At 40.8% G+C, this 27,138-nt stretch overlaps 2 protein-coding genes across 7 annotated transcripts in view; one reads left to right on the forward strand and one right to left on the reverse strand.

Annotated features, from left to right (window-relative positions):
• Positions 1-1,736: 1,736 nt before the first annotated feature.
• METTL21A (methyltransferase 21A, HSPA lysine) lies at positions 1,737-13,606 on the forward strand. 2 transcript variants are annotated; one of them, XM_082657708.1, is made up of 4 exons: positions 1,737-1,789; positions 2,583-2,762; positions 4,333-4,444; positions 12,977-13,606. In XM_082657708.1, the coding sequence occupies exons 2-4, from the start codon at positions 2,616-2,618 to the stop codon at positions 13,372-13,374; spliced, it is 657 nt and encodes a 218-aa protein (XP_082513834.1). In that variant the 5' UTR covers positions 1,737-1,789; positions 2,583-2,615; the 3' UTR covers positions 13,375-13,606. The 2 variants fall into 2 exon arrangements, with proteins under 2 accessions (XP_082513834.1, XP_082513833.1); XM_082657707.1 differs by having other exon boundaries at positions 1,783-1,917.
• Positions 13,607-20,105: 6,499 nt separating this feature from the next.
• CREB1 (cAMP responsive element binding protein 1) overlaps positions 20,106-27,138 on the reverse strand; it is a 56,270-nt gene continuing 49,237 nt past the window's right edge. For 4 of the 5 annotated variants that reach the window (XM_082659063.1, XM_082659062.1, XM_082659064.1 and 1 more), the window contains one exon: positions 20,106-26,220. In XM_082659063.1, coding sequence (XP_082515189.1) covers positions 26,076-26,220 — 145 coding nt within the window. In that variant the 3' untranslated portion in view covers positions 20,106-26,075. The remainder of the gene's footprint in view (positions 26,221-27,138) is intronic. The other variant, XR_014297042.1, reaches the window with a different exon arrangement.

A 27,138-nucleotide genomic window follows, 5' to 3' on the forward strand; every position in this document is an offset into this window, starting at 1 on the left:
CAATCTGAAAAGGCTACATACTGTATCATTCTAACTACATCACATTCTGTAAAAGGCAAAACTATGGAGAGTTAAAAAAAAAAAGTCAGTGGTTGCCAAAGGTTATGGAGGAAGGACGGATGTGTAGAGGACCGAGGATTTGTAGGAAGTACAACTACTCTGTATGATACTATAATGCTGGATACATATCTTCTGCGTTTGTCCAAGCTCATAAGGTGTACACCACCAACAGTGAACCCCCATGTGTAAACTGTGGCCTTTGGGTTCTAATAATGTGTCAGTGTAGGTTCATCAATGGTAATAAATGTACCATTCTGGTGGGAGATGTTGAGAAGGGGGAGGCTGTGTATGGGGCAGGGAGTGTTTGGGAAATCTCTGTACAAATCTCTGCCAATTTTGCTGTGAACTTAAAACTGCTCTCAAAAATACATTAAAAAAAACTTAAAAATGAATAATTGAGTAAAGCAAAGAAAGAAAAAAAAAGTAAAAGACCTTCACTGGTGACCTTCAAAGTTCACTTCAAACCATCTTTGCAGCCCCAGGTCCCAGTCTTCTAAGACCTGGACAGAGAGCGGGGCACGCCCCCAGCGGGATGCGAGAGGCGAGGAGAGGGGGTGGTCTAGGCCTGGCCTGAGCCTCTTACCGGTGGCTGGCGGGAATCACCCGCGAAGCTCTGAAAAACAGGAATGCTCGGGCCCCACAGCGCACCAGCTGAGCCTTTCCGGTGGCAGCGTCCAGCTCTGCGGAGTTGAAAAGCGCTCCAGTTCATCCTAACGTGCAGGCGGAGCTGAGAATCGCCATGAGAGAGCGGCGGCCGGTGGGGTCGCGGGTCAAGGTCCGAGAGGAAAAAGAAACCTTCCTGGGAGAAGGATGAGCCCCCAGCCCCGTCCCCAAGCGCGGTCACATTCTTGGATGTTCACTCCAGCCGCGCGCTTCCCAGGGGCCTGCGGCCAGATGCCACACTCTCAGCAGCTCTCACCTCAAGAACAGGTGTCCCCAGGGCAGGTGCGCTCACCTTCTGCCCCGGGAGGCGGGAGACCCAGTCCGTGACTGGGGCCGACAGCGCGCCCCGCCCCGTATAACAATCCAGTCCCGGGAGCCACGTGCGGGCTCCGCGAAGGGCTTGGTCACGTTTCCCACTCTATTGGCGCGGAGCGCGCGATTACACCAATTCGGACTTCACTTTGGTGACACGAATACAGATGGGTGTGACCACGTATTCTTCGGCGGGAGTTTTCTCCTATACCTCCTAACTGACCACCGTTAAAACTAAAAACAAGCAAGCACACACAGTGAAAAACACACACAAAAAAGGCGCGCGCGCGAGAACGAGCACACATACAAGTGGACCCAGCGCCTGTCCAACGCCAGGCAGGTGGCTTCCGGGTTCCCGGTCGCCATGGCACCCACGGCCTCCGCTCACCACCCACCCCCCGCGCCTCCGCACCTAGCTCTCCCGGCCAGCTCTGCCCTCGGCAGCCAAAGAAACTGACTTGGGGGCCCAAATACCTTGGGGACACACGCGGAGGGAACACCGCCTCCGCCCCGCCGCGGCATCCCCGTTCCGGGGCCCTGCCCCACACCCGCCACTCCGTACCCCCGGCGCTCAGGGAGCGCTTGTCGTGGGAAGGCGGGGGACCGGAAACGCGTGACCCCGGCGCGGGCCGCCCGCACGCCTGCACGCACGCCGGTCTACCGGCTCTCTGGCCCTTTAAGGCGGATTTTTCCGCCGTCGACCTGGGGGCGGGGAAAGCGTCGCGCGCACCAGGCGGGGGCCGTCTCCCGAGCCGTAAGTGGAGGCGACGCGGTGCCGCGGACCGTAGGGTGTGGCGGGCCAGCGCCGCTGGAGGGGGGCTCCTCTCCAAGCTCCCGCCCCTACCTCGCCTGTTCCCGCAGCTGCGGGCCCGCGGGAAGGACGTGCGTACCTGTCGGCCCTTCAGTGGGGCAGGCGGGGGGGCAGGTTGGGCGACTCTGGAGAGGCCTCCGAGCCGCGGATGCCCGAGTCCACGCGGACCCGGGGTCTCGCTACCCGCGAGCGACTCGGAATCCACGAGTGTCTTTCACTTTCAGTCTCCAGGAAATGGAACTGCGTCGACCGTGTATCTCCAGCCGGTGTCGTAAAGCAGGATAATCATACAGTTAACCCCCAGTTTAAGTTTAGGTTTGAGTCCGTGGTGGTCGCAATTGAACGCACCGATTTAGAGGGAGTGAGGGAAGAACAAAACACGAAAAAATGCCCTGCAGACCGCAGCGGGTTGCAGCCTCAGTCCACGCGGGCCCGGGCAGTTTAGGAAGCGGTACTTTCTCTGCGGCCCCGGGCTGTCACCTCCGCCTCGCTCACTCTTACCACGCTGCAAATTCCCTGAGTGGTTACAGCTGAGTGCATAGCCATCCCGCACCTTTGGCATGAATTCCCAGCGAAATCTCACTTCCCAGGAGAGCCAGGCAAAAGGAATTAGACAAAGGCTTCCCGCAACCGTTTGTTTTGAACTTGTAAAACGGCCTTAAGAAGCATTTGGAGCTACTAGAGAGATAATGCATTTTCTGGCTAGAACCTCACTCAGGATTCTTTTGCCTCACAGCTTTGAGCGAGCAGAGAGCTGGGCGCGGGCGAGATGGCCCTGGTGCCCTATGAAGAGACCGCGGAAAAGGGGCTGCAGAGATTTCACAAGCCTCTTGCCACCTTCTCCTTGGCAAACCACACGATACAGATCCGGCAGGACTGGAAGCAACTGGGAGTCGCAGCGGTGGTTTGGGACGCGGTAAGTAAGCCCCGGGGGCCTCTTAGCATCAGCCATTGATTATAAGACTGGTCTCTATTTTTAAAAAGTAACAGCTTTATTGGGTTGTAATTCATATACCGTACATTTCACCTATTTAAAGTGTGTGTGTGTGTGTTTTTTAAGTAAGTTCAGAGTGGTGCAACTATCTATCACTACTCAATTTTAATACATTGCATCACTCCACCCCTTCCAAAAAAAAAGTCCTACCCATTAGAATCACTTCCCTGCTCCCTCCCCACCAAATAGATTGCATTTTAAGGGTGAATGAAGAAAACTGAAAGAAATTAAATGACTTACCAGTAATTTACCCAGCACGGAAGAGGGAGGACTGGGGCCCCTAGCTGTTTTGGACAATTATTCAGTTAGTTTTTAAGTTTAATATTGCACAAAGAATATTGTAAACTGACAAAGCCAAAAATGAAGATCATGTGTTTTCTTTAAGTTTTCCATAGTTGTAATGATCAAAAATTATACTATAATTGCTGCTTTACTTTTTTCTCTCCCAGCACTGTTTTTTCAGCTGCTTGTGCCAGAGACTTGCCTTAAGCATCTAGCCACACCTGGGATTCGGTGGGAGCTCAGTGAATGTTGGATAAATGATTGGTGCAGATACAATTTTACAATCTTAATATTGTATCAGGGGTGTTAGAGAAACACTTAGGAATAAAAGTCTTGATATATCGTAACCCAGTAATACCACTTCTAGGAATCTAGTCCAGGGTAACTACAAGAAAAGTTTTCTCAGAAAGAGTAATAAAGATACATAACAGCAAGGAATGGGTGAATCTCCCTACATTCTCACCAAGAAGAGGAATTGCTAAGTATGCTAATAGTATGTGGCCATGAAGAACAAATTATATTTTAAAATTACGTTATATGCTAATAGTATGTGGCCATGACGAACAAATTATATTTTTAAATCACGTTAACAGTATACAGTGATTTATAGAGTTATATGCAAATGCTAACTCACACATCAAGTCCAAACCTTTGGCTAAAACTTCCCTTTTGATGCCCAGCTCCTCTGGGGTGACGAGCGTTAGGGATGCAGGAGAGTAGGAGAGAGGGAGGAAACTCCAGGAGCCTTGGTGCTGCTCTGCTTTTTCCCTTTGGTTGTGGCCTTGCTGACTTGAACTTGGTTTAGGAACTAGACATTCCTTTAAGCAGAATCACAGAGACTGTTCATGTCAGCTCTACCAGAGTGATTTTATAAACCTTGAGTGTAAAAATGCTGTGACACAGTAAGAAGTTAGCCTTCCCAGATTCAGCAGGATCCTATCCTGGGTGGTCAGTGTCACTGACCACTGCTGTCCCCCGTAAGGGCCTCTGGTGGGGCCTGGGGCAGCTGTTCTGGGGAGCTCGGTGTCTGTGCTTGCTCCAGGTGACCTCCCAGCAGCAGCTGAGTTCCTGTGTGAGCTGTTACACTGGGAATGAACCTTGCGGTGGGAGGGGGGTATGTGATGTCTTCTTGGAGTATGTAGCCTGCTTGAAACACTTCAGGCCCTAAAGCGCTTGTTGACCTAAATTGTCATGCTGTGTTTTGACTCAGGCTATCATTCTGGCCACATATCTGGAGATGGGAGCTGTGGAGCTCAGGGGCTGCTCTGCCGTGGAGCTGGGTGCTGGCACGGGGCTGGTGGGCATGGTGGCTGCCCTGCTGGGTGAGTGTGACTCATGGCTCACTCCTGTGTGAGTGGAACTCATGGAGGGGCACCTTTTCCTGACTCAGAGCTCATTGTTAGTTTCCCTCTTACCGTGTTACTTCTTTTCCCCCTGTACTTATCATGAGTCACAGGCCAACGGCAGTGCTCTCAACTCCAGGAAGGCTAATTCCTTTTCCCTCTCTCATCCTATTATTTATACTTCTCACGGGACAGTGCTTTGCCCACTTCACTTCTGTGATGCCCATAATATGATCTTAAGGCAACTGAGTTCAAAGAGAATTATCTTATTTGTGTACATAGCTTTTTACTGTTTAGGTGCTGTCTCTGTACTCTTGGATTTAACCCTAGGAGGTCGGGAGAGCAGATAGTCTGTTACTTCATTGCTGAGGAAGCTTTGCTAGTTTTTTTCTTTTAGGGAGGGCTGGCCCCCCCTGCAGTTTGTAGTGACATCTATTAAACAGTGTGCAGTTCTGAAATGATACCAAGGTCTGTCGTTTTTTGCTTGGCATACAGACATTAGTTTAGGCCTAGAGTATTTTTAAGCTTCATTTCTATTTTATAATTCATTGATGACTCTTTTCTACAACTTCCTGCTCATACATTTCAAGCTGTGCCTTGATTGGATAGACCAGCCTCTGAGATACAATGTATAATATTCCCCACTTCAGTGTTGTCACCTGGAGCTCTTGTTAAAATGCAGTTTCTGCTTCTGTAGGTCTGGGGTGGGGCCTGAGAGCCTGCATTTCTAACAAGCTCCCAGGTGATGATGATGATGCCGTAACTCCTGGTCCTCAGACCACACTTGGGTGGTCAGGATCTAGAGTTCCATGAAGTGTGTACAGGTACTTGAGCACCCACTAAAGCCCCGCTTTTGTCCTGTCCTTTTTCTGGTAACATATCTTTTTCAGTATTCCTTTCTCTGTTTAGATTGTGCCTCCCGGGATTTGATGGGGAGCATGGGCAGGAGCGATGGGTGGACGTGTGAACATAGAAACTGATGCAGGTCCATCTGTCTGACACCACAGCACTTTCAGCCACTGAGGAGGCCCTAGCCGATACACCACCTTTTGATCTCCTCAGGTTGACCTTATATCGTCCCCGTGTATGTTAGGTATATTTTTAATTTTCATTTTTCCAGTGAAGCTGGGATTCCGGGAGATTAAACCACTTTCTGAAGTCCTGGTCAATGGTGACCTGAGACTCAAACCAGGCTTGTCAGACACAGAGGCCCAGGTTCTTTTCTTTCCATGGCACTAAGTCCCGTCTCTGTGACGTTTGAGAGGACTTAGCTGGAAGGGGAAATGAGGTTTCTTCTGTCTCCCCCTGAGAACAGGGTCTCCTCACTGCTGTCGAGACAGCAGAGCGTGGTGACCTGCAAAGGGTTAGAGGCCCACTTGGCTCTGACCTTTTTTGTTTCAATTTAATTTTATCAAAGCATAGTTGGTTCGCAGTGCCGTGCCCACTTCTGCTGCATAGCAAGGCGACCCAGCCATGCATACACGCATTTTCTGTTACGGTCCATCACAGGATGCTGAATACAGTTAGCTCCCTGTGCTACACAGTAGGACTCTGCTGTCCATCCATTCCACATACAATAGTTTGGCATCTGCCAATCCCAAACTCCCAATACTTTCTTCCCCACCACCACGCCCTCAAATCCCCCAACCACAAGTCCACTCTCCGCAGGCTCTGACCACCTTTAATTCTTACTAGCTATGTCACCTTGGGCAAGTTGCTGAATCTCTAAACTTCAGTTTCCCAATAAACTGGGGATAATAACCATAGTGACTGACCAACAAGGATCAAATGAGAGCATGCATAGAAATCTGTTAGCTCGCTGACTGGCACAAAGTAAATGCTCAGCAAGTGTTCTCTGCATTTTCATTTCTGATCTAGAAATCTGGATCTGTGGGCTTGGGAAAGCCAGCATAAGGTTCTTCAAAGACCATCACAGAGCGAAGGACTAGTTAATTGTTGCCACAAAAGATGGGGACTTTGGGAGGGGCGAGAACAGCAGAATGGCAGACGGTGTTCTTGTGGTTGCCCCAAAGCAGAATTAATTGCTCCCTTATTTCTCTTCCCCACAGCGCTCGGTGTTCTCCGCCCCAGCTCTGTCACATTTCACTTTAGGCAGTTGTTTCATGTGTCTGTCTCTCCTGGCAGGCTGAGGCTCCTGAGGAATGGGGCCATGTCTCATTCTGTGTGTCCTTGGCCCTAGTACAGCAGCTGGCACACAGTAGATACCCAAATAGTTCTGGAATAAGAGATGAACTAGAAAATCATGAAAATTACTGTTTCTGTTATAAAAATGATAAAACTCTATTACAAAAATAGCCCTAGAAGCAGTCTAAAAAAAAGGAAAAACCCACCAAAGATTCTGCTTATTCATGACTTTGCAACATAATTACCATTAGCATTTTGGTATATTTCCTCCTATTCTTTTCTCCATCCGTATTTTAATCATAGTTATAATTGTGATTCCATACGTGTACCTATGTGTGTGTGTGTATATTTTCACACATATATGATGTTTCATTTAACATGTCATGCACATTTCTCTGTGCTATGGCATGCTTTTCATGCTCATTATTTGTGGCTACAAAGTATTAGGCTGGAGAAATTTTGATGCTGAAACCTAAGAGTAAGAAAAAGTTAATCTCTTTAAAACGGAAACAGAACTAGAATAGGTAGTGCTTTGGAAATGTCAGAAAGAGGTTGATTGTTCCCCTTTTTTTGCTGTACGCGGGCCCCTCGCTGCTGTGGCTTCTCCTGTTGCGGAGCACAGGCTCCGGACGCACAGGCTCAGCGGCCATGGCTCATGGGCCCAGCCGCTCCGCGGCATGTGGGATCCTCCAGGACCGGGGCACGAACCCGTGTCCCTTGCATCGGCAGGCGAACTCTCAACCACTGCGCCACCAGGGAAGCCCTGATTGTTCCCCTTTTTAAGCTATTTTCATTTTTTGTAACCTTACTCATTGATTCCCGACTCTGGGGAACACCCACGGCGTGCCTGTCATGGTTTTAGAGCAGCAGGTCACTGCTCTCAGGAAGCATCCATTCTGACTCTTAACTGGAGCGAGAGGGGGGAAAAGACAAATTACATTAAAAAGCCTCCCCCTGGGCTTCCCTGGTGGCGCAGTGGTTGAGAGTCTGCCTGCGGATGCAGGGGACACGGGTTCGTGCCCCGGTTCGGGAAGATCCCACATGCCACGGAGTGGCTGGGCCCGTGAGCCATGGCCACTGAGCCTGCGTGTCCAGAGCCTGTGCTGCGCGACAGGAGAGGCCACAACAGTGAGAGGCCCACATACTGCAAAAAAATTTAAAAAAGTAAAATAAAATAAAAAGCCTCCCCCTCAAATGGTCAATGATATGCAGACTGTTAATCTAGGGTGATGAGATTTTCTTGTTAAAAGAAAAAACAGCTGCTAATTCCTGGGCGGTTCCTGTGTTCTGGGTGTTGTGTCTTTATGGCCTTCATCCTCACCACACCCCGGCATAGTAGGTCTACTTGGAGCTCTTTTCAAAGTGGCGAAATGGAGGCTTAATAGATGTCAAGTAACTTGCCCAAGGTCACAAGCTAATGGATTGTGGAGTTAGAATTTGAATCCAATTCTGACTCTCAAATCCTGGTTCTTCGTTTAAAAACCTCTTCAGCCTTTATACTACTTGAAAACTATTCTTAAGAAAAAAAAAATCACATCTTTAAGACAGGGTTCTGTAAGTTGGGTTGGGGTCAGGAATCTGGATTTTAAAAGCTTCCCAGGCGATTTGATGCCCAACCAAGTCTAAGGACCGCTGTCTTAAATATAATGCTCAGCAAGAAATTGTCTTTTAGGGGCTTCCCTGGTGGCGCAGTGGTTGAGAGTCCGCCTGGGGACACGGGTTCGTGCCCTGGTAATTCCAGTGCAAGTCTCCACTGAACTTTCAACGTGTACGTTTAAATGAAAGCTGTTGATGTCTCTACGTGGCTATTTGTCAGCGCGTGTTTAAACTTGAACTCTAATTCCCTTTCCAAACTTGTCCTTTCTCTTTTGTTCTGAGTTAGCATCACTATCCAAGTAGTCACTCAGGCCAACTCCTTGACCTGCCCTCCCTGCTGCCCACCCGGCCCTTGAGCCCTGCTGGGTCTTTTAACTATTTCTTGATTCCCTTTCTCCCTGTCCATTCCCACTGTCTGGCTGGAGTGCTCATCATCTGTCTCCTGCAAGATTCTATCCACATTCCCACCTGACCTTTCTACCTCTGTCTTATCAAACCCACTTTTCCCAATAGCTGTCAGGGTGGCCCATGTAAAACGCAGAAGTGATGGGGTGACCCTGTGCCTTCCCATTGCCTGCAGGCCAAATCCCAGGCTTCTTAGCGAGGCTCTGTAATCTCACTTTGCTGACTTTCTCAGCACAATTGCACTGAGTGAAGCTCCAGTGACACACACCCTGCCTCTGGCCTGTCCCTTCTGCCTTGAATTCCCCTCTTCACCTCTTTCCTCTGGTTAATACCGCATCTTTCAAGTGTAAACTCAGATTTCCTTTCCTTCCGAAATCTTTCTTCGACTTCTGCTCCTCTCGAAGAATTTTTCCTTTGTGACCACATAATTTCCTAGCACACCCATGTTCCTATATTTTACTCCCTACACTGCTTCATAATTACATTTATCTCTCTCATGAGACTCTCAGTTCCTAGAGGGCAAGGACTTTCTTACCCATCTCTGTATCTTTAGCACACACTCTGTGCTCCAACATTTGAATAAATTAAGGTGTTGCTTACAAAACTAAAAACTAAAAGTAATGACAAATGTTTACATGTTCTTTTTCCATTACCAAGTGAGTGACAGCAGGCTATGTTGTCTTATTGGGTCAGTTTCCATTAGTTTTTCATGAACTAAATATTGTCTCATCTCCCTCCTTACCCAGCATAAATCTCACGGGCAGTCATTTTATTACCATCTTCACATACCATCAATACCCTGCACTTCCTTGCTTCATCCTCTTCACTGGGCTCAAAACAAGGTTACGTGCAGCTCTCCACTTGTTCCAGGCCTGCACCCAGGTAGCTGAATGTGGCTGGAGGAAACAGACTACTTCTGGGTCTCATTTTAAATGCCTGGTCAGGACCCTCTGGGGGGCTCTTCGTGCTGCTGAGGAGTCCAGCTCTGCTCCCTCTCTGCTGACCTCCAGTCCTCCTTTCTCCACTTTCACTCTGAGCTGATGACATTTCTCCTTATTCTACTGAGAAGATTGAAGCAATCAAGAGAACTTCTGTAACGTCCCGGCACTGTCTCTAACCACCCCCTGCGTCTGCATCCACCGTCTGCCTTTGTTCCTGATGCTGTATGCAGGTGGACTGTGTCTCCTCCCCGGGGCCAGCCCTCTCTTGCCTGTTCAAGGGTGTTGTTCTGGTGGTTCTCTTTCCTGCATTATCACTTTTCCCTCTTTCTACCTGATCATTCTAATCAGCATACAAACTTGCTGTTACTCCTCCCATCCAAAAAGTAAAAATTAAAACTTAATAAGTGGCTGATTATAGTTCTGTAGCAGGAAATGTATAAGTTGACCCTGGAATATCTTGTCGTACCAGATAGCAAGGAAGCTATCGAGGATGACTGGGTTTGTGTCAAAAGTCCATTGGCAAAAGATAGACAATTTGAACGTTGATAATGATGATGGCATGGGTTTAAATACATCAGATATGTTTAATGCATAGTTCATGATACAACAACACTAAAGTAAACCCAATCTGTCATCTTTGGAGGATACTTAGAAACCAACTCTTTGAAATCTGGGTTATAAAAGGGGAGAGAGCAAAATTTATCCCGCCTTTCCTATCCAAACAATTCCTCTACAAAATGAATAACCAAGTAGGAATTGAAAGAAGCTTACTCAACAAATAAATGCAAAACGAATCTAATAAATTAAGGATCTGGGCATTGAGTATTTGTGGTTGCTCGCATCACAAAAATAGAGCCTACCAGATATTACATCCTCTTGATGAAAAATACCACCACCACCTCTGAAATACTCTTGTTCAAAAAATCAGACTCAAGTCAAACAAATTTACAGGAGATACAGAGCACAGAGGAACATGTCAAACTATACAAATGGCATAATCAGCCAAATCTAAATTGTGGGAAACTACAGGACAGATGATTTGTTTCTTCCCTAAATTGCAGGAGAAAAATAAATAAATAAATAAATAAATAAATACAGGAAACTGATAGATTAAAAGAAACTTAACACATCCTGCATACCCTTCACCCAATAAACAAACAAAAACTCCCAAAACAAAACCACAGGCAAGATGATAATATTCTGTGAGCTGAATATTTGGGTGATAAAAATCGAGTAACTAGGGCTTCCCTTGTGGCGCAGTGGTTGAGAGTCCGCCTGCCGATGCAGGGGACACGGGTTCGTGCCCCGGTCTGGGAAGATCCCACATGCTGCGGAGCGGCTGGGCCCGTGAGCCATGGCTGCTGAGCCTGCGCGTCTGGGCCCTGTGCTCCGCAACGGGAGAGGCCACAACAGTGAGAGGCCCGCGTAAAAAAAAAAAAAAAAAAAAAAAAACCTAAGTCAGATCACTAGTACTTCTGCTCAGCACTCTCCAGTGGCTTCCCATCTCACTCAGAAAAAGCCAGAGCCTTTTTGGAACTTAACCTGTGAACCCCAGCTGCTCTGCCTCCCTCCGGTTACTTCTTTAACCTGTTACTTCTCTCATTTGTCTCCTCCTGCTTTATCCCTCCTTCCAGCCCCTTGCCTGCCCCTATAGGCCTTTGCACTTGCTCTTCTACTTGCTAGGAATGTTCTTCCCCCTGATATGTATTCGGTTATTCCCTCACCTAAGTCACCTTCTCAGTGAGGCCTTCCCTTTCTACCGAACTCTCTTACTTCCTGATGTTTTATGTCTCTCTTTCCTGCTTTATTTTTTTCCTTAGTGTGTATCTCCAACTAACATACTAGATATCCTACTTTTAAAAACACCTCTTGCTGCCTATCTCCTCACTTGAATGTAAGTTCTATGAGGGTAGGGGTTTTTCTCCCATGCTGCTGGTAGACACTTGGATGTTTGTAGAATTGATGGACATTATGGGGAATGGTCAACTGACATTAAGATCCTACTGAAACTCCTGGAACACCTGGCAGGTTAGAAGTAGCCTCAGAAATCCCTGAGACAGGAGTTAGAGGAGGTCTCCATCTAAGAGCTATTAACAGGAACACTGAGGTGACATGCACAAGACCAGATCACTCCAGTATTCCTAACAGAGTGCTCTGTAGACTGTCAGGAAATCCAGAGGTAAAGTTCTAAGTTAAACCAGGAAAAGGCTGTCTGTGATTTCTGTTATCAGGAGAGATGAAAAGTGTCACTGAATTTTGCTCATTGGGCAGCACTCTGTCTAGCAACAAACGGTCAAAGTGGTAGGTGCATGCATCTAACAACTTGCACATTTTCATAGTATCACACTCAGGACTGAGTCAGATGTCAAACTGAATTACATACTGTCCTAATGTTACATGTCAAGATAAGAAACATTCAGTATAAGCTGCCACTGAAATGGTCTGGGATCCTCTTGGGGATTACCCATGAAGATTACAGACTGAAGGATACAGATGAGAGATAATTTTAGGAAAGAGTGAAACATAATTTTTAAGTTTCAGAATTTATGGGGTCAAAACCAAGCAGGATTACGTGTACTATAGTGTTACTGCAATGCAGATGAGGTATTTCAGGGCTGACCTTATGTGGTTGCTTCTCCTGAAGGATACCTACCGGTTCAGACTTCTCTCGGTCATATTGGTTCAAAGAGTTGGATCTCTTGGTTCATGGTAAACAACCCTCAAGAAACAGATTAATAAAATATTGCCTCATTCATTTTACACATTGCACGTAGAAACTTAGCACATAGAGAACATTACCTCACATTTTAACCTACAGTACTTTAATACAGGCTAGTAATTTCTAACTACTATTTTTCAATAATTATATATGAATTGCATGAATACATATAGATGGTCTGCTTCATGACAGCATAAGGAGAGGAAGACTGAGATTTCTTAGTAGCCAGTTAATCTTTTTAAAGCTTTAGCCCCAGAAAGGAACCTTTCCCGGTTTATGGTATCTTGTCATCCTCATAATCGTTGGCTCCCAGATTTTTCATCTTTGGACTCCATTTTACCCTGAGGCCTACTGACTTAAAGATGGTGACCTAATGAATGAAGTATAATGGTAGATACCTGTGAAGGGTGGGCCACTTCTGTCTGCACAATTCAGAAGCATCAGCTAGCTTATCACCTGTATTTAATAGGCATAACTTCAGCAAACAGCAAGTGTGTCATAGAGGCAAACCAAGTTTCACTTTTACCTACAGGCAGTAGAGAAGGAGCATCTGGCCATGGTTCTGACGTGTCACAGCTCTCCACAAAGGCATCATATTGTGTCTATGAGGTGGAATATTTAGAGACACTCACCCTGCTGTTTAACTTGATCCCTCTACCTATTAGTTGTACTGATGTGTGCATTACTTTCTGTCCCATGTTCTAGGTGCTCATGTGACTATCACGGATCGAAAAGTAGCATTAGAGTTTCTTAAATCAAATGTTCAAGCCAACTTACCTCCCCATATCCAGCCCAGAGCTGTTGTTAAGGAGCTGACTTGGGGACAGAATTTGGGGAGTTTTTCACCTGGAGAATTTGACCTGATACTTGGAGCTGATATCATATATTTAGAAGAAACATTCACAGATCTTCTTCAAACATTGGAACATCTCTGTAGCAACCACTCTGTGATTCTTTTAGCTTGCCGAATTCGCTATGAACGGGATCACAACTTCTTAGCGATGCTTGAGAGGCAATTTACTGTGAGGAAGGTTCACTATGATCCTGAAAAAGATGTACATATTTACAAAGCACAGAGGAGAAGCCTGAGGGAGGACTTATAGTTGGCTGTAATTTATAAGAATGTTGTCACTGAGTGTGTCAATTAAGGTCTTAGACTGGGAATATAACCGTATGTAATGAAATGGCTTACTGTACAAAGAGTCTAACCAAAGGTTCTCAAAAGGCAAAGCAAATGTGCGGTTTTAAAACAAAGCACTTTGTCCCATTGCTGTGACTTTTTAGTTACGTTTTACTCACTCTGAAATTCAATTAACATTAAAGGAAAGTGTGCGATTTTGGTTTATGTTGTTTCTGTATCCCATACTGCTCCCTCTCAATAAACAATTTTCACTGATGCTGTGATGAAGGGTTGGTATAAAGGCATCTTCAAAGCAGTGAGCTTGTTTTGGTGAGGCTAGATCCTGCAAATCATTTAAAACACATTGTAAGGCATACGTTTAGCCCAGTTTTCTAATTTTCTGAGTATAAAACAAGAGGTTTGGGCTTCCCTGGTGGCACAGTGGTTGAGAGTCCGCCTGCCGATGCAGGGGACACGGGTTCGTGCCCCAGTCCGGGAAGATCCCACATGCCGCGGAGCGGCTGGGCCCGTGAGCCATGGCTGCTGGGCCTGCGCATCTGGAGCCTGTGCTCCGCAACAGGAGAGCCCACAACAGTGAGAGGCCCGCATACCGCAAGAAGAAAAAACACAAAAAAACAAACAAGAGGTTTAATGGACATTCCCTGAGCTGTTAATACTCTTGAAATCTTTTGTCTACTGCATTTAGGTCTTAAATACTTTTGCTTGTTTGAGATTAGGATGTGAGTTTTCTAAAGTCTCACATGCTTTCTGGCATAATTTCGGATTTAGGTATATGAACAAAGGTGTAAGTCAAAATAAAATTTTAGTTACTTTTTGATAGCACCTAAAATCTTGGACCTCTATGTCCTGGGAATAGGTTATCTTCAAATCAAAAGCTATAGTTTCTCCCTTCAGCTCTACCCTTTGTCAAATGTTGTTTTTGTATTTCTTTCCTAGCCTTTCCCTGCCTCCTTATACTGCATAGGATGACAATAAAAAAAAGTTTTAAACCTCATCCCGCCATGGGAGGTTAGCTCCCCAAGTATAATCTCCATCTGTATTGTACTGGTAATTGCTTATTCAATGTCTGTGCTCCCCAGAAGACTGTGAGCTTCTTGAGGGTCAGAATGCTTCTGCCCCTTTCATTATAGCCTCCCCAGTATCTAGTATATCATAACCAAATATTTGTTGATTGAAAAAGATACATTACATTTAGAGGGTATTGATCTCTGGGTTAATTGATTGCTACATTGTTTTATGATTATCTTTGATAGACTTTGTGAAGTCACACACATACCCTGCCCTTTTTTCACAATGTAAAAGCTTAAACAACAGCTTAAACAGATTAAGATCCAAAGAATATTATAACTTCAGTATGGTATTTGGTACTAGAGATAGATTTCCTTCGTAAACCCTTAGAAACAAGACCTCCTCCCTCTTAACCTTTTAGTGAATATTTTGGATGTGGAAACACCAAATACTTTGTTTTCTACACATATTTTAAATAGAGGTTTGGCTTTAATAAAGATGAATTTAAAGTTCTGAGATTGTGATGTACCAGTTCAACCCAATTCTGATAAATGCACATGAAATTGAAATATCCACAGCTTACTGAATCCATAAAATGCCAGTACTGCACCATAGGCATGGAAGGTCTTTTAACAAAAGTAAAATGAAGGCCCTGCTATATCAACAACACTATAATGAAAGACTAATCCCATCTAGGTATGATATTAGAAATGAAGATACTAATTGGAATTCAGCTGCTTTCCTTTAACATCCCTGACTTTGGAGAGAGGTATTAGAATGTCTTGGGGTGTCCATGGAGTGGGCGGGGAGCCTGGATGCTTTACCAAGTGAAGGAAGCAGTGATCGGCTTCTTCTACATTTTCATAAAACAGTAAGACTCAGAAAAGGTTGAAGGTAATTCTTTCCCCTTGGCCTACAAATAGAAGAAGAGGTGAGAAAAATTCAGCAGAAATAGCTTGGTTGTCTAAGTGAAAATCAAATGATTTTTTCCTGGCTTTGAGTTCAAAATGTGGCCACAGGTCCAGTTCCCTAGGGAAATAGACTCAGAGGTGAAGGTTAAGGTGCAGAACGTTTAAATGAGAATGCTTTCGAGCGTGACACCTCTGACGGAGTAAAAGTAGCAGGACTGGGAAAGAGGAAGAAATTGGGTTGGGATGCGGTCAGGAAAGTCCTCAGCGGAATTCAGAGCTGAGGTGGCCGGAAGCTGGGTATTGAGGCAGGGGGTGGGACTTACATCCTTGTGTCGTCAGTCATTGGATGCAAGGAGCTGAACCTTGGGGTGAAGACAACACCTGAGAGACTCAGCTGAGAGCCATCAGCCACGAACATTCCCAGAAGCTGGGAGATGAGTGCTTCAGGGATGTGTGTGTGGGGATGGGGACGTGAGACTATATCTGGATATTGTAGCGCATTGTCCACTATAGATGTCAGCGAAGTTGTGACACTTAGGAGAAAAGGATTAATTTATCCCATAAATGTGCATTTTAAGTGTGCTTGTTTTGTCTTCAAGGATAGAAATCTAGTCTCTGGACCTACTGTACGAAGCCTTGATCCTCACATTGCTCAGTTTCTTCAAACTGTTATGCAGTTAACTTAGCCAGTGGGTACCAGTAACTTTCTTCCCAGTTAAAATCAAATACCATGGCCAAGATGCTAAGTTAAAATATACATCAGATTCTTAGAACTAAAACTACAAAGTACGCTGTTGTCTTCTAAGTAGTTACCTCTTAAGGGTATCTTGCTTTAGTTCATGATAGAACCATCTGAATCCATGGTACCATCTTCAGATAGCTTCTAGCGCTACATTTATTCTTTTATACTAAAGGATCAGAATTATAATCAATCAAAATACTTTATCTAAGTGAACTGAACACTAGATTGAAAACTGAGGGCAGAGTAACATTGTCTGAAATGTTTCATCTTACCAGTTTATGCTCCAATAAGACAAGGACCGTACCTCATACTTATATTTCAAGTGTTAACAGTGACCTCTTCATAAAGGGAGTTCAATAAACATATACTCATGAAAAATACAGATTCCTTTACAGATCAGTTACCTTATTAAATTGCCTATTCTCAGGGATATCAAAATGTAAAGCATATTCTCAGTAACAAAATTGTTATGAACTTATATAAAATATTCACTTCCAACATCATTTGTTTAATCTCTATGCTTTTATAGTGGTTGATAGAAGCATTTTCAGTCACTTTTGAAATCAAGAAACAAAAATAACAGTTTAAGACACCTTTAAAAAAATTCAAGCACTCTATTTTTTTATTGTTTTGGCTGCACCACCGGCTTGTGGGATCTTAGTTCCCTGACCATGAATCGAACCCCCACCCTCGGCGATGAAAGTGCAGTCTTAAACCACTGGACCGCCGGGGAATTCCAACAATTTAAGATACTTTTAAAAATCACTTTTTCATGTACCAGTATTGGTTAGAGGTCCTAGATATAGTTGGTGAAACAGATGTGTGATTTATTTTAGTGTCAGAGAAAGTGGTAATTTTTCTGCTCCCCAGAACCTCTACCAAGACAGAAGTAGCATTTTCAAGTTCTTTCACAAGAATGAGGTGAGACACTACAGTGAGTATTATTTCCCTGTTGTGGGAAACTGGAGACCTGGGCTCTCTTAGCACTGACGTGAACTGCAGAAAAAGCAGGGCAGTCCTCAGGGTCTTTTTTTTGCACTTTAAAGATTGAGGATTTGTTAGCTCAGAAGTTTCTGCTCTAAAAATCATGTTATGCTTTTCTTTCTACAACCAGAGAAAGGTTAAAATTTAACACTAGAAAGTATGGCATACTGAAAAATTGTTTCCTAGCTGAGAACAACTGTTACTCAGGGAGATTAGAAGGGAGAACAGTATAACACAGTTGAGAAAAGGAAGGGCCAGCTTTCTTTTTTATAACTTTGTGTAAGGCTGGTTCTGCTACTTCTATTTTTTTTCATATAATATATATATGAAGAGAGAGACTATGAAGTTTAACATAAACTAACCAACATGACATTTTTATTAATTTAGCAGATTAATACTGCTTAGGAAACCACCTCCAAATATGAAGAAAACCATACTTAATAAGTTTCCACTTTTCAGCATCTATCCTGGAGATATACTAACTTGTATATATCTATACTAACTTGTATATATATTAACAGTCAGCAGTTTCAAGCAACCTGAATGTCCACAAAAGAGGGTATTGGTTAAATAAACTATGCTGTATCTATACAATGGAATACTTCACACCTGTTAAACTGAGGTAGATATACATAGAGTGAAATACAACTATTGCCAAGATACATTCAGTGGAAAAAAAGCACCATTTATATAAAAAAGGGAGAGGGAGAAAAGACATTTACATTTGTGTGTATACGCACAGATTGTCACTAAAAGGATACACAAACTCACCCATTTGTACTGTTTAGTTTTTTTTCCAAATATACATATTACTTAAACTAAGTTAAAAAATATGAGGACATTATCAAGAAAGTGAAAAGAAAACTTACAGGATGGGAGAAAATATTTGCAAATCATATTATCTGTTAAGGGTCTAATAAGCAGAGTATATGCGGAACTCATAAGACTCAACAACAAAAAAACCATTAAAAACTGAGCAATGAACTTGGACACTTCTCCAAAGTATACAAATTGCCAACAAACACATGAAAAGATGCTCAATATCATTAGTCATTAAGGAATTACAAATCAAAACCCCAATGAGATACCACTTCACATCCATGAGGATGGCTTTACTATTTTTCTTCTAAAAAGCAAAATAACAAGTGTTGGCCAGGATGTAGAGAAATTGGAACACTCATACATCACTGGTGGGAATGTAAAATGGTACAGCCAATGAGGCAGTTTGGCAGTTCCTCAAAAAGTTAAACAGAATTATCATATGACCCAGCAATTCCACTCCTAGATGCATACCCCAAAGAATTGAAAACAGAGACCCAGAGCAAAAAACTTGCACATGATGTTCATGGAAATAACTGCAACGTATAACAGATGAACAGATAAATTGTGGCATATACCTACACTGGAATACTACTCAGACATAAACAGGAATGAAGTACTGATAAATGCATGATTATGTGTAATATCCAGAATTGGTGAGTCTACAGAAAGACTGGTGGTTGCCAAGGGCTGGAGGAGAAAATTGAGAGTGACTCTTTACCGAGTACAGCGTTTCATTTCGGAGTGACGAAAATGTTTTGGAACTAGATATAGGTGGTAGTAATACAACATTACGAATGCACTAAACGCCACTAATTGTTCACTTTAAAATGATAAATTTTGTTATGTGAATTGCACCTCAATCATAAAAATTACATTCAAATGCCTGGAAATTGCCTTTCCTCTTCACTTGTTAGGCCCTCATTAGAATTCTAAGCCCCAGTTTGGTCAATATACTTAAGAAAGTTGTCGAGAAATTAAAATGCAGTGAGGGGAAGGATAATACTGATTAAGGCAGGGCTTTTCTGGGTTTTTGCGTTTAGTGGATAATGGCAGCATCTGCAAGACGGAGAAGAACCAGCCAAAGGAAGAAGAGATTTACAGGAGTAATTAAAAGTTCAGTTTGGACCTATTGTTTTGCAATCAGAGTAGAAATGACAAATAAGTCTGGAATTCAAGGCGAAAATTGTATAAACGTGTTGGAATTGTTTCCTTGGCTGTGTGTCTTAGAGCGTCTTGAGGACAGGAACTTCTGCGCCCAGAAGTATGTTCTCAACAGGTACGTATTTGTGAAATGAGCAAGTGACAGCAGAGATATGGGTGGAGAGAAGATAGGCACTCTTTGCTTTTACTGGCGGTCCAAGCACCTGAACACGGTTTGCAAGGAGGGTCAATACAGGTCCCAGTTTGCTCAGCACAATCCTGGTTTACACCTCACCCTTTCACTCTCAAAAATGTCTATTTGTACAATAAATTACGTGTTACTCTTTGTAGAAGAAAAAAAAAAAGGAATACAATTCATGTAATTCCTTCAATACAATGGCAGAGATAACAGGCTTAATAAACATCGGAATTAAAAAAATTCCTTTAGAACGCAACTGCTTATTTTCAGAAATTGAATCAATAGTACAGGAGAGAATCTTTTATTCTTGTGCTTTAAGCAAAGAGCAGATTAACCATATCTCCTCTCCTTTCCTTCCATTTTATGGTCACAGAACTTGAGAATTACAAGGGGAGCCAGGAAGTCATCTGTCCTTATCAGTTCTTCCAATGCAAAGATGCGTTTTATGACATTAGAGACAGCTGGCCATATGTCTCCTCCCATTGGTCGTCTCAACAGGGGAGTAACATCTCCAGATCTTCAAATAGGCACTGTTTAATCTTACTGAAAAAAGAAATCTTGTGCTAAAAACTAGGAATACAGTGAAATTAAGTAACTAAAGATATGTTCTTGTTGCTTGAGTTAGTTTTCTGTTGCTGTGCACCACAAGCTTGTGATATATTCTAGCATAACTTTTGCCCTTTAACAAAAGTAATAAACCAAGTCCACAAAATACAGCTTGACACAACTAGTGAAAAACACAATGTAGAGATCCCATCCCAAAAAAGAGACTTCCGGAGTTTTTAAAAGCATGTTTATGTGACTGCACATAAATGTTTGTGTAAAAAGGGTATTATGACAGTTGATACCACAAAGATTACAGTAAGAAAAAGCACTTTATGACAATATTTCACAAATTCACAAGGATCACTTTAATATACAAAGCAATTGCTACCATTCTGAACACAAAGCAGCTAATATGTACATAGTGTTAATAAAATCCATTATAGCTCAGTACATTTTTCTTTTTACACAGATAAAGCACAAAAAGATTTAGGTAAAAAAAATTAAAACAGGGATGTTTCTAGATTGTAGGGAATTTTATTAGAAATGTATTTCCCTCACTATAGTTACTTATTTAGTATTCAACTCCAATAGCAACATCAGAGTTAAAAATCAATACCCTGTTTTGTGCTGATAGTTTTGGGGGGAGGTATTCTTTACCCCAATCCTCAAGCAAAAACCAAAAAAATAAAAACAAAACCAAAACCAAAAACCCAAACAAATATCTTTCTCTCTAGAAACTTCCCTGATTATTTTGCTTCTAAAGTTTCAAGTGATACAGCTAGGTTAGAAATAATTCCTCTTCTTGGGGGGGATGACAACTGACGTGACAAATCAGTAGGGGATTTTACATGGAAAACGGCAAACTAGCACTCTTCTTTGCCATCCTAACCTATACTCACAGAAAAATGTTGACGAATTATTTCCCACTTTTAATATAAATAATTTTATTACATACACAAATTGGAGTGGCACCTGGATAAAAATACAATGTCTATAAAGCATATACCAATTCAATTTTAAAAAAATAAGAAAATAAAACCTCCCAAACACAACGATATATCATTTCACTCAGCCAACTAACGTAAGATCATTATCTGCAGGGATTGTCTTCCTTCCCTACCAATTTTTTAACTACTTTAGATTTACTCTCACATCTCTGAGATGCTCCTCAGACACAAGCTTAGAAATGCCATACTTCTGTAGGCAAGTATTAAATAATGCCTCTATAAAGTAGGTAAAATTTGAATTTCCTACTGTATGACCCTTTCAAAAAGACATTTCCTGAAGACTGTTCATTTTCCTTTTACTTGCTGGTGAGAATAACTCAAAATGTATCGTGTTTTACCCAGCTAGGACCTGTGTGCACAGTACCAGAATGCAGACAGGTCAATATTTTCTCTCTGTGCTAAACAACTCAGCCTGTTTATAATATCAAATTGCTTCACAGGCTTTGTTCTATTTTTTTTCCTATTTTAATTTTTTTAAAAAATAAATTTCAAGCTAAAACACCTGAAATATAATCCCTCCATTCAAACGTTATCTGGTCCCTCTTAAAGTTTGCCCCCTGAGGACACATACAAAGGCTTAAGTTACATTCACTAATCAATAAGAACTTATCATAAGCAGATGAGACAGATGGAACTTCAGCACCCTGTTTGATTTATTTGAAATTCTTCCATACTGACTCAGCTTCATGATATGTTCGACCCCTCAGGGATTAGTGCCTCTCTTAGCCGTTGATTTTAGAAAGTCAAGGAAACCAGTTCCTAGTACATACAGTGACTGTGCAGTCAACTTAAAAAAGTCAACATATCAACATTAAAAGTATTCAAAATGTATGTAAGCCATCCAACAAAAAGTTCTAGTTGTGCTTTGTACAACTGAGTGAACAAATTTATACCACAATTCTTCACCTACAGGCTTACTTAAGCATACCTCACTTTTCCCCTCCTCATCTGAAATCAGTCAAATGTGATGTTAACAAAGACAATTTAAAGTGAAAAAATTTAATCAAATTAATACATGTGTTCTCCATGATAATAATGATTAATTGCCTTGAGAAGTCTTTTACTGTTCTAGGCAAATTCAAGGATATCTTGGGATTCTATAAACAGTATTAATGTTGGGGTGTGGACAGTCTTAAAATTGGAAATAAATATTTATTCACTTGAGTTGCTTTTCCTTCTATCTTTATCCATGATGAAAGACAATAAGATAGGGTTTGAACCCATCTTTTAATTAACTGGGCTAGTCTAATCTAATTTCCTGATATTTTTCTTTTACAGCATTTATAAGGCTAGCCTTTAGGTGTTAAAATATTTTAATCAATGAAAAAAGCTGCCATAAAAAAAGCCACATGATTTGAAGAGAGGAGAAAGACATAAAAAGTCAGATGACAATTAATTGATGAGGGAATTTCTCAAGTTTGCTAATACCCAAACAGGGTCATTTTTAAAAGTGCAAGTTACACCAAACATTTACAAAGAATATAATGTAAAAATAATCCAAATAAATATACAACTTTTGTATTAAGTCAATGGGAAACAATATACCAACAGCTTTCAGGGTTACAATGGCAACAAATAAAGCCTCTTGGAAAAACTGAAAAGGTGTGTTAACAGTTGTCTCTAAAACCCACTTTAATTCAAAATCTTAACTTTAAGATATTAGCCTTATTTTAATCTTGCAAAATTAAGCAGGCTTCTGATCTTCAAAATAAAGAGAACAATATATGCTGATAGCTGACTACAGCTGATCACAGAACTAAAAACATTAAAAATGAAATCTAGATTGAAGTCACTTAAAGTAAGTAAAAGCATCCTGGTTTAAACAAACTTGTTTCTTCCTAAGCCTTTGTATGATTCCACATGTCACCCCAAATGGTCAAAAGGATCAGGGATTAGGCCTGAGAGACAGAGATAAACTTCAGCCAGATGACTTCTGATCGGACAGCCTGCCTGACTGGCATTGTGCTTTCAGATACTAGCACTGCTGCTGACTTGCCATCAAGATACATTTTCTGACAAAAATCCCTGCTCAAATGAAAACACCAAAAATTCTCCCCCAGGATGATTTTTGAAAAATCAGTGGTACCTTTTAGAAGCTATCTTCAAAATGTTCTTACCACTGTTATAGCTGCCAGAGACAAAGCACAAAAACCAAATACTTTTTTGTGGGGGGGTGGGGGTGGTGGTGGTTCAAGTGACTAGTAACATATTTAAAAGTATCAAGCCAAAGAAAACTGACAATTAAAAAAAAACCAGGAGATTAAAAAACATCAATCATGAGTGCTGGGGTAATTCAGTCCAAGAAACTACCAAAAGTGATACAATAAAATACACAAAAATGTAAAATTTCATCTGACCTCAGTATACTATAATACTCAGCATTCCTGACTTAAGAGCTCTCAGAGCTTCAGATTATATACTGTATGTATATATATATATATATGTACACATATATTATACAAATGCCATTCCCCCCCCCGCCAGGAATATCTAAATCAACAGAGCACCTATGACAATATTATGGTTGCCAATATGGTACTTGAGTTTGAAAAATGAACTTAAAAATTACATCTGATATCAATTTTTAATAATGTGAACACATTGGATCTAGCCCTTTCTAAACCACTTTTCAGTTAAACACTATCAAAGCTTGAAAACTCGTAAGAGCAATATATAAAAAATAAACCCCTCCCACTTCATTTTTATTAGAGTTAATCTGTCCTATAGATAAAAGTGCCACATGGCCCTATATTTGCAAAGTGAGCAATACCAAACTTGCTATTTTCTAGGCAAATCAGTAGCATATGTACAGATTCCTATGATGACATTTTTATTCCCTTTTGGCCAATGAAGAGAAAAAACATAATGTGGCCACATGTTATTGGCTATAAGATTTTTAAAAATTATGCTGTTTTCTTAACAAAGATTCTCAAAGTTGCATGCTTAAAAACAAACACCTTTTTCCCAATTCTCTTAAAAAAAAGTTTGCTCAAAATATGCTTAATTTCTATCTGTATAAACTGAAATCTTCAAATCTCTCCAAGGGTCTAAACAGATTTAGCAACAGAATACATTTCTTACCTCACCATTAAGTAACTGACTTTAAACCAGTGCAATCAGTCTTTTATAACTTATAAATGCAGCCAGCTAATATGGATGTGACTTGCCTTGATTTATCAGGGACTAAGAGGACCACCAACTTTCTAATTAAATAGAAAGCCTCAACTTTTGAAAACATTTAACTTGCTAAATACTAGGCAATTTTCATTTATAAAGCTTATGACTTTTAAAATGTTCAGGTCTGACATTCTGCCTCAAAGAAAGACTTCTAGTTTGTGAACAGATTTGTGATTTTGCTTGGTTTCTATTAAACCAGTTTTGGAAAATGACACATCTATGCAGGTATACAAATAATTTTTACACTATAACTTTCCCCATTAGCTCAGCAGGATAAACAACAAAATTTACAGTCGTTTGAAAGCCTTCTTGAGAATCTGGCGAACTGTCCAGATATAAGACTACATCACTCAATTCTTAGAATGGTGCTCCTTCATAAACTCTGTTCATCCTTGAAAAAAGACAACGGTTTGTTACAAATAAAAATATACCATTTACAAATATTAATTAAAAATCTTACTTTTCAAAATGGACTCAATAATTAACACCCATATCTGCGTATTTTGTTAACACATTAACAAACTTAACTTTTAAAAACAACCCATGACTAAATATAAAACATTAAATTCTAGACTCTCTTTTAAAAAAGGAATACCTTCTCAAATGAGAAATTATAATCTAACATTATGTCAATCTCCAATTTTTCAAATCCACCTCAGTCTTATTTTTTTTTAAAGGGTAACTTTTAAATTTATCAAGCTTAGTGAATAAAATGAGTATTGGTAATTAAAAGTAGTACTGGAAACAATGTGTGATACATACAAATACAGACTGTTTATAGGTAAGGAATTAAAACAGGTAGCTCCTTTACAGAATAACAAAGGGTATATATAGCATATTGGAAAGCTAAAGCATAGCTATCCTTTTTATCAATAGAAGAAAACAACAAAGATATGTTTTGCAAGAATGACAATCCAAATATTGTAGTACAGCAGTCATTCAAATATGTCTGAAGAAAATTATTTTCCTTGTGCATATCTAATACTGTACTTTAAAAGAACTATATCCTTATAACTTCTTTCATTAAAAAATTCACTACTCTGTTAAAGTATGTTAATACGGAAAAGATTTAAAATCAGTATTTTTCTACAACACATAACATTTTATAAACAAATACAGCACTTTGCTTTAACATCTTGAAGGCTTTCCTGTTGGTGGTATAATATAAGTGCAAAGGGGAACAGTTTAATTAGAAAAACCTTTTAAAGTAAATGAGTGACAATATAAATATTTTTGAAGGCGATGACAAAAACATTTATTTAAAAACCTTGTTATATAACTCAAGGGATTGGTTTACTAATGAGCATCTTTTTACTAAGAATTTAGTACTAAACTAAAACAAGCTTTGTACTTTTACTTACTTTGATTTAATTTAAAATCAAATACCATGCTTTTTCATTCAGTTGGTTACTTCTTTTAATGTATTCAAAATGTTGAACACATACAGAATTGAATTAAGAAGCAACAAACTGCCCTATGGAAGAGCTGTAGTTAATACAGAATATTTTTAAGAACCAAGGACAAGTTTTCAGTATTGAAGAGAATGTACATAGAAAGCACTCCAAATTCATTCTTAATTTCTTCAACACCATCCTAAAATTCTTTTTTTAGAGGGTATGTCTCTTAACAATCTTACATAATTCACAATGAAAATGTGAAAACACGTCAATTTGGCAATCAACACGTCTTCATTGCACCTACTTACTTTATGCATGCGGCCCACACATTACTTCAGCTCAAGAGGCTGGGGTAATTCTGTCCCTAAGGCAATCAAGGAGCTCAGCACAAACCTTGAAATCATTTAAAAAAAGATTTTCTTTTCCTCATTTCCCCCATCAATTTACAAGTAAACAAATTATTACTTCTTGAAGAGGGCGGGGGATAAAAAGCAGAAGTCTCTTCATGATTCGTGGTGCTGAAAATTTCTTGAGGGGAGAAGTGGAGGCAGGTGTTGGAGCATTCACAGTTTAATGCAAAAGCACAAATGAATGAAAATTCTGTAGTTGCTTTCAGGCAGTTTTGCGCATAGAAAAAAAATGTTTAGAAAATAAATGTTTATTTCGTCTTTCTGGTTGTGGCCAAGCCAGTCCTTTTTCCACCATAATAGGTGAAAATTTAAATCCCAAATTAATCTGATTTGTGGCAGTAAAGGTCCTTAAGTGCTTTTAGCTCCTCAATCAGTGTCTTGTTTTGGTTTTCAAGCACTGCCACTCTGTTTTCTAGACATTTCACATATTCTTTCTTCTTTCTACGACACTCTCGTGCTGCTTCCCTACAAGCAAAAAAGGACAGGAAAACTTATGCAACGTTTCTGTATCATTTATTTTGCATTGATAGACTACATTAAAAATAAAAGATTTAGCTCAAAGCAACAAATGTTTTAATATATTATAGATTAGGCATTTGAGAAAAATAAACAGAATGACTTGGAAATTGTCTAATGTAAAATTTTAACATACGATAGAAAGTTGATTAAAAAAAAATTCAAAGCACCAGTTTTAATTGATGGGGCATAAGGGTGGCAAGCATTTTCATACTAAATTAAGAATTACTATATTTTGGAGTAGAATACAAAATTGAAATGAGCTTTAAATAAAAAATAAAAAGAACTCTTTAGCTTGGAGAGTGCCTCTTAAAGTTTCTCAAAAATTTCGATCTAAATATTTTTAGATAGAATGAAAAGATTCTCCTAGTGGATTGTATGGGCGAAAGGACAGATACACAGAACAATGAAGCATGCTAGACACCCCAGAAACAAACCTATACAAATACAGTCAATTAGATTTTGACAAAAGTACCAGGGCAATTCCACAGAGAAAGGATAGTCTTTTTAACAAATGGTGCTGGAACAAACAGGTGTTCATACAGAAAACCTTTTACACATTTCACACCTTATAAAAAAGTTAATTCAAAAGGGATCACAGACCTAAATGTAAAACATAAAACTATAACATTTGATACAGAGCAACTGGAACTTTCATACATTGCTGGTAGAAATGCAAAATGGTACAGCCACTCCGGAAAACAGTTTGGCAGTTTCTTATAAAGTTAAATATACACTTACCATTCCATCCATCCAGGCCACTCCTAGATATTTACTCAAGTGAATTGAAAGTTCATATAAAAACCTGTATGTAAGTATTTATAGTAAATTTATTCATAATCCTCCAAAACTGGAAACTAAGATGAA

This window comes from Grampus griseus, assembly GCF_964374135.1.
Source record: "Grampus griseus genome assembly, chromosome: 7".
In the NCBI taxonomy this organism is placed as follows: domain Eukaryota; kingdom Metazoa; phylum Chordata; class Mammalia; order Artiodactyla; family Delphinidae; genus Grampus; species Grampus griseus.

Coding starts and splice junctions, on each gene's coding strand:
- METTL21A (XM_082657708.1), top strand. CDS start 2,616: ATGGCCCTGGTGCCCTATGAAGAGACCGCGGAAAAGGGGCTGCAGAGA. Junction 2,763..4,332: donor CAGCGGTGGTTTGGGACGCG/GTAAGTAAGCCC, acceptor GTTTTGACTCAG/GCTATCATTCTGGCCACATA. Junction 4,445..12,976: donor CATGGTGGCTGCCCTGCTGG/GTGAGTGTGACT, acceptor CCCATGTTCTAG/GTGCTCATGTGACTATCACG.